Source organism: Dendrobates tinctorius, unplaced genomic scaffold (genome assembly GCF_039654945.1).
Source record: "Dendrobates tinctorius isolate UK_male_01 unplaced genomic scaffold, ASM3965494v1 ptg000181l, whole genome shotgun sequence".
NCBI classification, from domain to species: domain Eukaryota; kingdom Metazoa; phylum Chordata; class Amphibia; order Anura; family Dendrobatidae; genus Dendrobates; species Dendrobates tinctorius.
The window spans coordinates 12,489,443-12,505,828 of NW_027361848.1; the positions used below are offsets into that span (position 1 = coordinate 12,489,443).

General features: G+C 46.4%; 1 protein-coding gene across 9 annotated transcripts in view; it reads right to left on the bottom strand.

Moving 5' to 3' along the window:
* TMEM181 (transmembrane protein 181) overlaps positions 1-16,386 on the bottom strand; it is a 527,451-nt gene that overhangs the window by 325,676 nt on the left and 185,389 nt on the right. For 8 of the 9 annotated variants that reach the window (XR_012221450.1, XM_073551884.1, XM_073551880.1 and 5 more), the window contains one exon: positions 9,350-9,405. The exons of the other annotated variant lie outside the window; for it this stretch is intronic. Coding sequence is in view for 6 of the 8 variants with exons in the window: in XM_073551884.1 (XP_073407985.1) it covers positions 9,350-9,405 (56 nt within the window). In the remaining 2 variants the exon portion in view is untranslated. The remainder of the gene's footprint in view (positions 1-9,349; positions 9,406-16,386) is intronic. 9 annotated transcript variants of the gene reach the window in all.

Below are 16,386 nucleotides of genomic sequence, written 5' to 3' on the forward strand. Positions count from 1 at the left end.
TATAAAAAGATGCATCTTAGGTGGTATAGGTGTCCAAGACAACTGATACATTATGGGCCAAACCAGACTTCGGCTTGCTGGAGAGGTTGCGGAGGTTGGGGATCGTTGAGCAACATGTGGTGGTCCTGTCCGGTGGCGATCGGTTTTTGGAATACTATAAATATGTTGTTAAAAGGAATCGGTCACTTTTTTTTGGACTATGAGCTGCCGGCACTGACATCAGGGGCTTATCTACAGCATTCTGTAATGCTGTAGTTAAGCCCCCCGCCGATGTAACCTGAAAGATAAGAAAAAGAGTTACTCACCCGGCGTCCGGTCTGGCGCCTCCCATCTTCATACGATGCCGTCCTCTTCCTTTCTTCCTGTTGTGGCTCCTGCGCAGGCGCACTGCTCTGCCCTGTTGAGGGCAGAGCAGAGTCCTGCAGTGCGCATGCGCCAGGAGAGGTCCTGCGCACTGCAGTATTCTGCTCTGTCCTCAACAGGGCAGAGCAGTGCGCCTGCGCCGGAGCCACGACAGGAAGGGAACAAGAGGACGGCATCGTATGAAGATGGGAGGCTCCGGACCGCAACACCCATCGGACCAAGAACGGACCACCCCCCCGGGTGAGTATAATCTAACTCCTTTTTCTTCTCTTTCAGGTTACATCGGAGGCTTATCTCCAGCATTACAGAATGCTGTAGATAAGCCCCTGATGTCGGTGACGGCATCTCATAGTCCAAAAAAAAGGTGACAGATTCCCTTTAAGGGAGGTGACTAGGATTCAGGTTAACTTGACACCATCAATGGGACTGTTGCATATAGGGACAACTGATTTCCCTTTAGATATCAGGGGTATAGTGTCACATTCTGATTGCGGCTAGGCTCACCTTTGCTCCTAAATGAAAGGGGATGTCCCTTCCCACCATGAGAGAAGTGGTGGACAAAATCAATATACATTGTCAATATGAACAAACTCTGGCACACTCGTCAGTTACCAAGAAAAAGGTTGATCGAATATGGGAACCGTGGTTACTTAGTCAGAGGTCTGCCCCTTTGCATTGAAGATATATGTCTTTTCATAGGATTTTTTTTTATGCAAGTGTCAATATGTTTTCTGTTTTATACATTAGGTCAATCTATGAGTACGCGCATTTATGCTTATGTTTCCCTTGTTTAAACCCCTACGTTGGGGGTGTTGCTTATATGTTTTCTTTTTCGAAAATATGCAATAAAAATTTATTGGAAAAAAAAAAGCGCCATTTTCTGGGTAGCTCCTATCATATCTTTATCATGTGGCCCCTGAGAGTGTTTTGCTTGCCCTCTCAGCTATTCTGAGTGATAGTCCACAGAAAGCGAGACATTCTTTTGAATATATTCAGCTAGGGCATTTTTTCTCTACATTTGCCCATAATTTAGAATGGGTGTGCCCCCCTTCCCGTTTTCGTTTGAATCCCGATAGTGGTACAGTAAAGGGTGTTTTACTGCATGGGAGATACATTTCTCCTAGCAGATTAATGTTTGGCCGGGTTTTTCCCTAAAGACAGGACCTGCGATGATGTCATTGTCACGTGATCAGCCCATGTGATGTCTACCTCACCGGTGGGAGGGGTTATGGGCTATGAAATGGAGGTTGGTATTTGGCAAATGGTGAGTGTGTCTGGAAGTTACAGGAACTTGGCTGGACTTAGCCTGAACTTGTACACACGATCCCCGTGCTGCAGGACTATAGCACCAAGACCCGTGCTGCAGGACTATAGCACCAAGACTCTCAACAACCCTGGGAATAGCACCTGGCGGATGCTGCAGGACCTGGCAGCCGCTTAGTTAAGCAAGTGCCGTGCAAGGGGTGAGGTCTGGGACCAGTGGTTCTCCAAGCTGGAGTACATTTATGTTTTTCCCTTATGTATGGCTACGACTAATCCTGCACATGCAATATCCAATATCTATAAGCTTCTATTAGATGGTGATCAGGATATGCTTCCCCATTATTGTAAGGGATGGGAAAGGGAGCTCCATCAAACTTTTACAAAAGAACAATGGTATAAAGGTTTCCATCTCTCACAAATCTAATGTAGCTACTAAAGCTCAGGAAACTAGTTATAAAATAGTATCTAGATGGTATAGTGTTCTTTAGGTCTTACATAAATGTTTCCCAGGAGCATCCAACGTGTGCTGGCAATGTGGGGCCCATGTGGGTTCAATGTCGCATACATGGTGGGCGTGCCCGGCCTTGGCAGCCTTCTGGTAAGGTGTTCTTAAAGCGATTAAATGACGGACTATCAACCCCTAAAAGCCCGGAAGCAATTCTACTATTTATGTTTCCCATGCCTAAGAATGCTGGGTGTGTGCACACGTGTTTTTTTCGCGTTTTTACCAAAAAATCTGCTTAAAAAATGCTTAAGGCTGTGTGCCCACGTTTCTTTTTTTAAGCGTTTCCGCAGCGCTTTTAGAAACGCGTTTCTGCAGCGGAAACGCTTAAGAAAAGCATCCCATGTATTCATAATTGAATCCGCACATGTTTTGCTAATGGTGCGTTTTTTTCCGCTGCGGAAATGCTTAGCAGAAAAAAAAGCAGCATGTTCATTAATTTTGCGGAAACGCGTGCGTTTCCGCATACATACAATTGTATTGCAAAAACGCTTAGGAAAACGCATGCAAAACGCTTAACAAAAGCATCAAAAACGCTTACAAAAGCGCTTCATAAAACGCATGCGTTTTCCCGGCAAGAGGGTGTGCGTTTCCGCTCAGGAATATAGCCTAAAAAAAGCATCCCATTCATTTGAATGAATTCCGCACGTTTCGTGCATATTGATGCGTTTCTTCCGCAAAAAAAACGCATCGCGGAAAAAAACGCAGCATGCTCATTAATTTCGTGGAAAATTCCGCATTTCTAGCTATTTTCTATGAGACTGGGGACGCTCCGGAAAAAAACACATAAAAAACACGCATTTTTTGCGCAAAAACCACATGGAAAACGCGCAGAAAAAAATTAGCGTTTTCTGGGAAGGAGTCCGGTTTTCATGCAGAAATTTTCTGCATACATGTGCACATAGCCTTAAAGAAATCATTATTGAGGCACCTTCTTCAGGCTGCTAAGGTGGTAATTCCATGACACGAGAAATCTTTAGACCCGCCTTCGCTAGAGGAATGGTTTCGGGAGGTGGCTAGAGTTCACAGGATGGAATCCCCGGTAGCTGACTCTTGTGTATGGGCTAACAAAGTGGCTACGAAATGGTTTCATTGAGAATCCTTTTTATTCTCATCGCTGTACCAAAAATAGAATTAGTCTTACCGGTAATTCAGTTTCTAGGAACCTTCTACGACAGCCATATCTGTCACATTGGAGGATGTCTCCCAGCCCTAATGGGGGACAGGAAATGCACAAGAGGTTAAATAACCCTCCCCTTCCTGCTACCTCCAGTGTTTTTTCTGTACACACCAGCATGTATAGTTACCACCAAAGAGCAGGAATCGTTCAGTAAGCATCAGATAGGGAGTGAAATTAATGCTGTCGTGGAAGGTTCCTAGAAACCGAATTACCGGTAAGTAATTCTATTTTCTCTAGTCACCTTCCACGACAGCCATATCGGAGGAATACCAACAACTAATTTCTTAGGGAGGGACAACAGCCTGCAGAACACGTCTGCCAAACGTTAAATCCCTGTTGAAATTTAGTCTATAATGCCTGGTGAATGTATGGACAGACGACCAGGTGGCGGCTCTGCATATTTGCTCTGAAGATGCGTTCCCTCTTTCTGCCCACGATGTTGATACTGAACGAGTAGAGTGGGCTTTCAAAGATGTAGAAGGGGGAATGTTCTGTGACGAGTAGGCGAGGCTGATAGCTTGCTTGATCCAATTCACGATTGTATTTTTTGCCGCCTTTTTGCCTTTATTCCGACCGGAAATTTGAATGAATAAGTTCTGGTCAATCCTCCAACTCTCTGTCTGCCGGAGGTAGAAGAGAACTACTCTACGGACATCGAGGGTGTGAAAGGCTTCTTCCTTCGTGTTGGAGGGGTTTGCACAGAAGGAAGGCAATACAATGTCTTGGAACATATGGAAGTTCGAAACTACCTTAGGCATAAAGGAGGGATCTACCCTCAGGATGATGCTATCCTCCGTAATGGTCAAGTATGGCTCCTGTATTGAAAGGGCCTGCAATTCTCCTAGGCGCCTTGCGGTAGTAATTGCCACTAGAAACACAGTTTTTCAGAGTCGTGGAAGACAGTGGCTCAAACGGCTCCCTGGTCAAGCCCCTGAGAACTAGGTTCAAGACCCAGGGGAGACCTGACTACGGAGTCTGGGACGGATCCTAGAAGCTGAGGTTATGAATCGCTTGAGCCAACGATGGTTTGCCAGATCTTGGTCGTAGAATGAACTAAGGGCTGACACCTGGACCTTTAGAGTGCTAGGTGTGAGCCCCAGATCTAGGTCATCTTGAAGAAACTCTAAGATCTGTGCGATATTAGGATGGAGGGGATCTGGAGCATTTGGGGAATACCAAGATGAGAACTTCTTCCAAACCTTCCCGTAAATGGCGTTAGTCACTGGTTTCCTACTCTTCCGTAGAGTTTGGATTACTTTTTCGGATGGGCCTTTAGCCCTTAGAATTCCACCTTCAGTAGCCAGGCCGCAAGGTTCATTTTGTGTGGGTCTGGGTGCAGTAGAGGGCCCTGGTGAAGGAGATTGGCCCTCTGGGGCAGAAGTATTGGACCTTCCTGAGCCATGTTTCGTAGGGCTCCGTGCCAACTTCTCCCTGGCCACAAGGGAGCTACTAGGATTGTAGTGACTTGCTCTGCCCGTATCCTCTGCAGTGTTCTCGCTATCATGGGAATCGGAGGGAAGGCGTAAGCCAGATCGAACTACCACAGATGGGAGAAGGCATCTACTTCCCACGCTCCATCGATGGGACTGAGGGAAAAAAACGTTTCCACCTTCGCATTTTGACCGCTGGCAAAAAGGCCCACATCGGGATTTCCCCACCTTGACACCAGAGACAAAAAAACTGTTTGGTCTAGGCTCCATTCCCCAGGATGAACATCCTTCCTGCTGAGGAAGCCTGCCTCCACATTGTCCCATGCCCTTAGATGTACTGCTGATATGGACAGCAGATGTTTCTCTGCCCAAGAAAAAATTCTTGCAGCCACCAATTTTAGGTTGAAGAATTTCGTGCCTCCTTGGTGACGAATGTAGGACACTGTAGTCATATTGTCTGAGTAGACACGTACATGATGGTTTTGGACAAGGGTTGACACTGCCTTCAACGCTTCTTCTACTGCTTTCAGTTCTCTCACATTTGAGGAGCTGGCTCTGACGTCTGGGGGGCCATATTCCCTGGAAGTGTGATTTCTCCACTATAGCACCCCAGCCTCTCTGACTGGTGTCTGTTGTGACGATTTTCAGGGGGAGCTGATCCCAGCTGACACCCTGTTGGAGATTCTGGTAGTTCAGCCACCATAGGAGGGATGCCTTCACATGACCTGGAAGAGGGGTTCTCTTGGTCAGTGTATTTCAACATTTCTTTGAGCATCGGAGTACATAGGACTGAAGGATCCGAGTATGGGCTTGGGCCCAGGAGACGGCTTGGATGCATGCTGTAAGCGAACCTAGGATGGACATTGCGTCTCTCAGGGTTGGTGCCCTCTGGTCTCTGAACTTGGAGACTCTCTGAACGAGGTCGAGCTGTCGTTCCCTGGGTAGAAAAGATGTTCACTTTTCTGAGTCCAGGAGTATTCCCAAGAACTTTTTCCTTGCAGAGGGATGAAGGTCTGATTTTTCCAAGTTGGGAATCCAGCCCAAGGACTGTAAAATTTCCAGAGATTTCTCTACATCCTGGTTCAGGCGAGATATGGATGGAGCTATTATTAGGTTGTCTAGGTATGGGACAATGAAGATCATTGCTTCTGCCATCACCTTGTTAAACACTCGAGGGGCTGACGACACCCCGAACGGCAGGACATTGAACTGGTAGTGGTTGACCTGGGACACCGCAAACCTGAGGAATCTCCTGTGGTCTGGGTGAATCGGGAAGTGATCGTAAGCGTCCTTCAGGTATATAGTGGCCATCACCCAATTTTGTCCTATGAGGGGGATTGCTGATTTGACCGACTCCATCTTGAATTGTCTGTACTTCACCACTCGGTTCAAGGGCTTTAGGTTTATTATAACCCTGTGCTTCCCTGAGGGTTTCACAATTATGAAGAGGCGAGAGTAGTGGCCTCTGCCTATCTCCTGTTGTGCAACTGGGAGATCGTTCTTGCTTGCAGAAGTGTTATGTCTGACAGGAAGGATCTTTGGAGGTGCGCCTGTAGGGAGGTTATTCTCAGGCATTGAGGGGAAGGACTCTCGAATTCCAATCTCATTCAGTCGCGAATGGTGCGAAGAACCCATTGGTTTGAGGTTATGGACTGCCATTGATCTATGAAATTCAAGAGTCGGCCCCCGACCAGAATACTGTCATTGTTTGTCAGTAGGGTTTTTTATTGTTGTTGGGGGGCCAGAATATTTCTGCCCTTACCTCGTTTCGGATAACTCCACCAGACCATTTTGCCCTTCCCTTCGAAATCTCTCTGGGAGGGCTGGTCACGGGCGGGGACAAAAAAGTCGTTTCCTAGGTTTCTTTTGTTCTGGAAGCGACTTCTTATCTGTGGCTTTCTCCAGGATGTCATCCAGAGCTGGGCCAAACACATAATTCCCCCAGAAGGGAATCGCACAGAGTTTTGTTTTTGACGTAAAGTCTCCTCCCCAAGGTTTCAGCCACAGTGTTATTCTGGCTGAGTCGGAGAGGACCGCAGACTTTGCTGCTACTTGTATGGATTCCGCAGAAGCATCAGCTAGGAACCCTGTTGATTTTTGTAATAGGGGAAGAGTCAAGTATTTCTTCCCTGGAGGTCCCTTGAGTGAGGTGGTCTTCCAGCGTACGCAGCCAGCAAAATAGGGACCTGGCTACACACGTAGAGGCTATATTGGCCTTAAGCAGGGTTGTGGAGGAGTCCCAGGATTTCCTGAGCAGGCTCTCCGTTTTCCGATCCATGGGATCCTTGAGCTGAGATGAATCTTCGAATGGAAGAGCCGTTTTCTTAGTCACTCTGGACACCTGCACGTTCACTTTAGGGACCTCCCATAGGGAGCAATCTCCTTATAAGGGAAACAGATTCCTCAGATCTGAGGGGACACTAAGCCCTTTCTCGGGGATGGCTCATTCCTGCATAACCAAGTTTCGGATGTTTTCGTGAATGGGAAACCCTTTTTGGTCTTCGGGCTTCAGTCCCACAAACATCTCATCCTAGATAGAGCATTCCACTTCCACCTCCTCCAATCCCATTGTGCCCCTTACCATACTAACTAAATCCCCCATGTCCTCAGACAAGTGGTATTTTTTGTTATCGGGTTTGGGGGCGTTAGTGGAACTCTCATTTTCCCACGCATCCTCTGAGTTAGAGGTATCAATTTCACCCGAGTCATTGTCAGACTTCACAGGGGCCGCTTTCCTTTTCCTAGCAGGGGGGGGGGGGCTGCGGCGTCGGGGTCTGGGCAACAGTCATCATAGAAGTTTGGACTTCTTGTTTGATGAGGGTCTTTATACTGTCCAGTAGGGAGGGCTGCTCTGCACGTATTAAGTCATCCGTGCAGGGCTGACATAGCTTCTTCCTATATGCCGAGGGAAGTTTGATACCACACACACACTTGCGGCTCGGTTTCTTTATAGGGTCAGGGGCCTTGTCTCCCTCAAACAGAGAGAGAAGGTATACTAAGTCACCTCAGACCACTTGGACAGAATAAAGGGGGACCTACCCCGCTACATACAGTAGGAGGGTGAACGCTGGGCTCCGCAGAAGCAGATCGTGAGTGCTTATCGCCATCCATGGTCAGTCTGTCACAGTCACCAGTACAGAAATGGCCTTACCTGGACGCACCCAGATCAGGGTTTTAATAGCAGAGGTCCACCAGCGTGTTCCATACTCCTCCTCCCCTGGTCCACAGGTGGGGGTCAATGTAATCACACCTCCTCTTAGCTGATTCTGCAGCGGCTCTGCCGTTCCCCCACCCCGTCTGGGGTTGCTGGCTCCGCCCCCTTGGCCCGGTCCAGCCTTTTGCTTTAGCAGCCGGTCGGTGTGACGCTGGGGGTCAGTAGAGCCACTGACAGGGGCCCGAGACGCTAACGGCGGCCCGGTAATACCGGCCGCATAAGCGTTCCATCCGGGAATGCAGGGAGGCCAAACCGGAAGTTCGGCGCCGGGCACTTCCGATGCGCGAGAGCGCCTGCCGCATGGGGAGGACGCCGGGGAGCTCACGGAGGACCCCGGCCGCACATCACTGCCTCGCTTTACCCCGCAAAGGGGCGCAGGAGAGGCGGACAGGGGTCCCGAGTCTCGCCGAAGTGGAGACGGGAGCAGCCATCACACGGAGGAGAGCAGAGCCCCAACCGTCGGCCGCCCGGCTTCAGGTAACCAACGTAGTGCCTCCAGTCGCTGGCCACGGCAGCACTATCGAACCTCTTCATGCCCCATAGGGGACAGGGAAAACACTGGAGGTAGCAGGAAGGGGAGGGTTATTTAACCTCTTGTGCATTTCCTGTCCCCCATTAGGACGGGGAGACATCCTCAAATATGGCTGTCGTGGAAGGTGACTAGAGAAATATGCTAAGATAATTGCTACCTTATCCTTACGATATTTGATATGCCGGTATAGTACATACTCCATCTGCCTTAGTGATCTGTCCTCTTGGTCCCTATAAACATTTCTTCTCTTTTTCTTGTTATTTAGTTTAACAAGTTGTCAACTGCCTTTTGCAAACTACTGTTGATACGGTGTGGAGTTGTTTGTGTTCATGTTACTACATAATTCTCCATTTAAAAAACACACAACTTTGGTGCATCCTGACCTGTGTCAAAAGGCTTTGTCTTTATTTTTAACACTTTGTGATGACTTTTAAATGACTCTTTGTATTAATAAAAGCAAGATTTATATTGACTTTCTGTCATGTCTATGGATTCTTGGCTCCATTTTCTGTGTGTTATAGTCATTAGAGAGCCCCATAGGGAATTTTCCCATTAGTATCCTGGTGGTACACTGGGATTCATTGCCACAAAGAATATGTGCTCTGCACTTGAGATCAAGTTATTTAATAATTCTCCATTTCATTAGTTACTATGCCATATGGTGTGTTCGTTTGAACCTGTTGATATGTTTGTTTTAGTTGTGTACTGTATTATAAAACAGTAAAAATTTTGAAAAAGAAAATTAAGGCAGAAAATTGACTGTAATGGCATCCATGGAGGACTGCACTCATTGTTTTCTGAGTAAAGGGCTTGGGAAATGTGGGACCATAGAATGCTGCATGTAACACAAGGAGGACCAGCTTACCTTAGATGAATTTGATGCTTCTGATCGATATGGTTTGGCTTCTATAACATTTGGTCCTGAAAAAAAGCATATTTTAATGCTGAATAAAACACGTTCAATAACCTGAAATTGATTGTTACCCATCCCACTTGAACTCGTTCTGTTCTGCCGCTTGTAGCTTCTTTCAGGATTCTCGCTTAACTCCTCTTTACATCAGTCATTTTATTTACATACCGTATTTTTCGCTTTGTAAGACACACTTTTTTACCCCAAATTTGGGGGGAAAATGGGGGTGTCCAGTGCTTGTCACTGCGCACTGTCTCCCGATGCTTGCCACCACGCTATGTCCCATGCTGTGCTTGGGGCTATGCTGTTCCATCCATGCTTTCCTGTGTGTGCGGTAGATTTCTTTCGGGAAAATGGTCGCCGATAGGCGGCGCATGTGTAGATGGAGATCTCAGCACTGAAATCTCGGGAGGTGAGATTTCAGTGCTGAAATCTCATCTCCCAAGATTTCAATGCCGAGATCTCCATCTGCGCATGCGCAGCGGCCATTTTCTCAAAATGAATCCACCGCACAGGAAAGCATATATGAAACGGCAGAGCCCCCCCACACAGCACGGGATAGAGCAAAGCGGCAGAACCCAGCAGCACCAGGGGACAGAGCGCAGCAGCAGCACCAGGGACAGAGTGCGGTGGCAGCAACACCCGGCAACACCAGGGACATAGCACAGCGGCAGGATCGGACACCTGCAGCAGCGCACCGCACATGAAAACACCCCCTCATCCAAGCAGCAACGATTCACTTCTGCCACCTCCAGCAGCAACCATGGGACCACGCTTCACCGCAGCCATCACCCCCGGTAAGCAATAAGACGTATGGATTATAAGTACCACCATTTTATAAAAAAAGAAAAAAAAATTTTCCTATTTTTCTCCTAAAAATTTGGGGTGTGTCTTATGATCCGGAGCGTCTTATAAAGCGAAAAATAAGTTACTTTTTTTTTTTTTTTTTACAAACACACACCGTATATACTCGTGTATAAGGCCGAGTTCACACGTGGCGGTTCTTTCGCGTTTTCGCGGCGGTTTTTTTTTTTCCGCGAAAAATAAGCATCCCATACATTCCTATGGGATTCCGCAATGCTGTGCTAATGCTGCGGTTTTTACCGTTGCGGAATCGCTTCGCGGTAAATAACGCAGCATGCTCATTAATTTAGCGGAATCGCGGCGATCCCGCACCCATAGGAATGCACTGTTCTGCTTACTTTCCGAATGTGGCTGTGCACACCATGCGAAAAGTAAGCAGAACATTTGCGGATGGTACCCACGGTCCGGAGGAGAGGAGACTGTCCTCCGGGCTTTGGGTACCATATCCCTGTAAAAAACAGAATTTGAAATAAATATTGTTATTCTCACCTTCCGGCGTCCCGCGCAGCCTTCCCGCCTCTGTACAAGCTCCTGGTCCCAGTAATCCTTTGCGAGAATGACCGCGATGACGTCCGTTCTCACGGGATCGCGACGTCTCGGGAACGTGGAGAGGTGGGAAGGCTGCGCGGGACGCCGGAAGGTGAAAATAACAATTTTTTATTGATATTTTTTACATCCTTTTACTATTGATGCCGCATAGGCAGCCTCAATAGTAAGAAGTTGGTCACACTCGTCAAACGCTGTTTGACGAGTGTGACCAACCTGTCAATCAGTTCTCCAAGCGATGCTACAGATCGCTTGGAAAACGCTAGCATTCTGCAAACTAATTACACTTGCAAAACGTTAACGGGAATTTAAAATGCGATTTTCCCGCGGAATGGAATTCGGAATTCTCCCGGTAATTTCCGCGAGAGTTCCGCTACGTGTGAACGTAGCCTAAGATGAGATTTTCAGCTCATTTTTTGGGGCTGAAAGTCCCCCTCTTGGCTTATACACGAGTCATACACCTGGGGGGGTCACAGATCATACTTACCCCCCCTCCGGCGCAGTCTCTGCAGCCCCCCCCGCTTCTCCATGGTCTCTCTTCCTGCATTCAGCGGTCACGTGGTACTGCTCATTAAACTCATGAATATGTGCATATTCTAGAGTGTAATGAGCGGTACCACGTGACCGCTGAAGGCAGGAAGGGAGACGGCAGAGAAGCAGGGCTGCAGAGACCGCACCAGGAGGAGGTAAGATAGCGATATTCACCTGTCCCCAGGTCCATCGCTGGTCATCGCTGTCTGTTGCGTCCTGTGTCAGTGACGTTTAGCCAGCAGAGGGCGCGGTGACGTGGTTAGTACGCGCCATGCCCTCTGCTGTCTGAATGTCACTGACAGACGACGTGACAGACAGCCGTGAGCAGCGATGGACGATGAATATCTCAGGTGCCGGGTCCTGAGCAGGAGAGGAGTGTATGGCATTTTTTGCAGCAGCAGCAGCATATGGCATAATATATGGAGCATCTTATGGGGACAGCATACGGGGGCATAATCTATGGGGCAGCATATGGGGGCATATTCTATGGAGCAGCATATGGGGGCATATTCTATGGGAGCAGCATATGGGGGCATAATCTATGGCGCATCTTAAGGGGGCATAATCTATGGAGCATCTTATGGGGGCATAATCTATGGAGCATCTTATGGGGGCATAATCTATGGAGCATCTTATGGGGGGCATAATCTATGGAGCATCTTATGGGGGGCATAATCTATGGAGCATCTTATGGGGGGCATAATCTATGGAGCACTATATGGGGCATATTCTATGGAGCATCTTATGGGGACATTATTAACCTTCTTGCAGCATTATATGGGGTGTATTTTGTATGGAGCATCTTATGGGGCGGCCAATTATGAACTGTATGGAGCATTTTATGGGGCTCCTGATTCAATATGGATATTCAAAAACATTTAACCTACTGATGTCTCAATTAATTTTACTTTTATCGGTATCTATTTTTATTTTTGAAATTTACCAGTAGCTGCTGCATTTTACACCCTAGGCTTATACATCAGTCAATAAGTTTTCCCAGTTTTTTGTGGCAAAATTAGGGGGGGTCGGCTTATACACGAGTATATACGGTACTTAAACTTCATATTTTAAAAGAAATAGACACAAGTCTAGGAATCCATACTATTTAGGAGAATTCACAGTCAATGCACACATGAAGTATCTGTATTCCCATGTGACTGCTTTCTCTATTTAGAGGGATCAACCAAAATAGGGATTTAGGATGAAAATTTCTATTTAGTGCCATAATCTTAACTATTTTCGAATATACCGTACTTGAAATAAAATGTTAAAATATACATTATCTTTTTTCCCTACTTCCTTTTTGATGATGCTTTGAGAATCCCAAAGCCTGTTGGGATACTCAATCTAGCATCATCAGGGGGCAGAGGCTGTGGTCACTGCTGCAGCCCCTGCCCTCTCCCTCCTTGAACGAAGTGTGTCAGTGAACTTCATTTCAGAGGCTGTGTTAATCCCAGCAAGATGTGCAGAATGACAGCGTGACCTCTCGCCTGCTCAGATAAGCATTAAAGAGCCAGCAACAGAGTGTACTGTTAGTGCGCGCTGTCAGAATATTCAGCGCACAGAGATCAGCGCTGATCTTGTAAGAGAGCAAACTGTCATTATGCACACTGCACAGTGACAGAGCAAGGACTAGCCCAGTCCTTGAAATAAAGATCACTGATGACGCTTCGATTCATGGATGGGGCAGGGGGCTGTGAAAGTGACTGCAACCTCAGTCTGATGAGGACTCATTTGAGTATCCCATCATCCACTGGGATGCTCAAAAGAAGCTAAATCAAACAGGAAGTAGAAAAAAAAAAACGCAGTTAGTGTGGTTAGGGAAGGAGAGGGAATTTTTATTATAGTATATGAGAAAATAGTTTAGATTATGGCACTAAATAAGAATTTAAGATAAAAATTAATTAAAGCAAGGCCCAGATCAAGTACTGACTTTTGAGCTTATACAATTGATAGACAAACTAGATATTTGTAAAATCTATACAATGCTCAAAAAAATAAAGGAAACCCTAGACACTCTTACTGAGCCGACACATGGATGTTAGTGACCTTCCTATCATTTCTACCTATTGTTTTTTGTCTATTAGCACAACAGCAGGAGAAATTGAAATCACAATCAGTGTTGATTTCACAGAAGTGTGACTGACTTGGAGTTACATTTTGTTGTTTAAAGGTACCGTTACACTTAGCGATGCACCAGCGATCCTGACAATGATATGGATCGCTGGTGCATCGCTAAGTGGTCGCTAGCGAGCTGCCACAGAGGCAGATCTCACCAGCGACGTCGCAGGGGTCGGGGGCCGCTACTTACCTGTCAGACGCGACGATCCTGACATCGTCCCGCCCGCGTCCACGCGTTGCCACAGGAAGCGCCCGACGAGAAATGGTCTAGGACGTTCTCGCGTGACCAGCGATGAGCAGCGGGGGAGCCGGTCGGAGGTAAGTATCACATGTAGCGATATAGCTAGCAATATCGCTGCTATGTCACAAAATCGGTGATGTTACAGCGATATTGCTAGCGATATCGCAATGTGTAACGTGCCCTTTAGTGTTCCCTTTATCTTTGTGAGCAGTATATTTTGGAGAACTGAAGAATATGTGGAAGGTGAAGACAACAGTGATTCCAGTCGTGATAGGAGCACTTGGAGCAGTGACCCCTAAGTTGGAAGAAAGGCTACAATAGATCCCAGGAGCAACATCTCAACTCTCTGTCCAGAAAAGTGCATTGATCCTGCGCAGAACCCTAAAACTCCCAGGCCTCTGGTAGAGGACCCGAGAATGAAAAAGGACAACAAAGACCACCCCCATTGAGGGGTGAGAAAAGGTTTTATGCTTCTCTACACGTCTAACAGCCATTCACTCCAGTGTCAGTTGAATTCCAACCAGAATACATCTCATTCTACTTAATGTGCTTCTGATTAGGTGATCACCTGACCAAATCTTATTTAGCAAAGGAAAGTAGAAAAAAACCCTGCTGTGGTATTCACAATCCTCTTGCAACAGGACAAGCATGATGGCAAAACAAGTGCTAATAATATCCCAAAAGTAATAGGCTTTACTAGCAGAGGGATACAGTGAGCGTCATGTTGCATCCATCCCTAAAATTTCCATTACCACAGACATTGGGGACAACAAAGCTACAGACCGGCAGAGGGCGAAAACGACTCTCCACTGTCCGGAATGACCCTCATCTTATTCAAATGTCACTCAGCAACCACAGGATGCCATCAAGTGACCTACAAAAGGAATGGCAAATGGCAGCTGGGGTGAAGTGCATGGCAAGAACAGTTCATAACAGGCTCCTAGAGGCAGGGCTCAAGTCATGTAAAGCTAGAAAAAAGCCTTTCATCAATGAGAAGCAGAGGAGAGCAAGGCTGAAGTTTGCCAAAGATCATAAGGATTGGGGACCATAGAGGAATGGAGTAATGTAATCTCTGATAAATCTAATTTTCAGCTTTGCCCAACACCTCATCGTCTAATGGTTAGAAGGAGACCTGGAGAGGCGTACAAGTCACAGTGTCTTGCACCCACTGTGAAATTTGGTGGAGGATCGGTGATGATCTGGGGATGCTTAAGCAAGGCTGGAATTGGGCAGGTTAATCTTTGCGAAAGACGTATGAATCAAGCCGCATACATGGTTGTTCTGGAAAAACATTTGATTCCTTCTGCTCAGGCAATGTTCCGTAACTCTGAGGTATGGTTTTCCCATCAGAACAATGCGCCATGCCACACAGCTAGGTCAATCAATGTGTGGATGAAGGACCACCACATGAAATCCCTGTCATGGCCAGCCCAATCTCCAGACCTGAACCTCATTGAAAACCTCTGGAATGTAATCGAGACGAAGATGGATAGTCACAAGCCATCAAACAAAGAAAAACTGCTTAAATTTTTGTTCCAGGAGAGGCATAAGGTCACCAAAAAGCAGTGTGAAAGACTGGTGGAAAGCATGCCAAGACACATGAAAGCTGTGATTAAAAATCATGGTTATTCCACAAAATATTGATTTTTGAACTCTTCCCGAGTTAAAACATTAGTATTGCTGTTTCTAAATGATTATGAACTTGTTTTCTTAGCATTATTTGAGGTCTGCAAGAACTGCATTTTTTCTGTTGCTTTGACCATTTCTTATTTTCTGAAAATAAATACAAAATTTAGTGTATGGAAATTTGGAGACATGGTGTCAGTAGTTTATAGACTAAAAGAGCAATTTACATTTTACTCAAAAATATACCTATAAAGAGAAAAATCAGACAAACTGAAAATGTTTCAGCGGTCTCAATTTTTGCCATAGCTCTGTGTATAATATACATATATATATATATATATATATATATATATATATATATATATATATATATATATATATATACACACATACATATACACTCACTGGCCACTTTATTAGGTACACCTGTCCAACTGTGTGTTAAGACTTAATTTCTAATCAGCCAATCACATGGCGACAACTCAGTGCATTTAGGCATGTAGACATGGTCAAGACAATCTCCTGCAGTTCAAACCGAGCATCAGTATGGGGAAGAAAGGTGATTTGAGTGCCTTTGAACGTGGCATGATTGTTGGTGCCAGAAGGGCTGGTCTGAGTATTTCAGAAACTGCTGATCTACTGGGATTTTCACGCACAACCATCTCTAGGGTTTAGAGAGAATGGTCCGAAAAAGAAAAAAAATCCAGTGAGCGGCAGTTCTGTGGCCGGAAATGCCTTGTTGATGCCAGAGGTCAGAGGAGAATGGGCATACTGGTTCGAGCTGATAGAAAGGCAACAGTGACTCAAATTGCCACCCGTTACAACCAAGGTAGGCAGAAGAGCATCTCTGAACGCACAGTGCGTCGAACTTTGAGGCAGATGGGCTACAGCAGCAGAAGACCACACTGGGTACCACTCCTCTCAGCTAAGAACAGGAAACTGAGGCTACAATTTGCACAAGCTCATCGAAATTGGACAGTAGAAGATTGGAAAAACGTTGCCTGGTCTGATGAGTCTCGATTTCTGCTGCGACATTCGGATGGTAGGGTCAGAATTTGGCGTA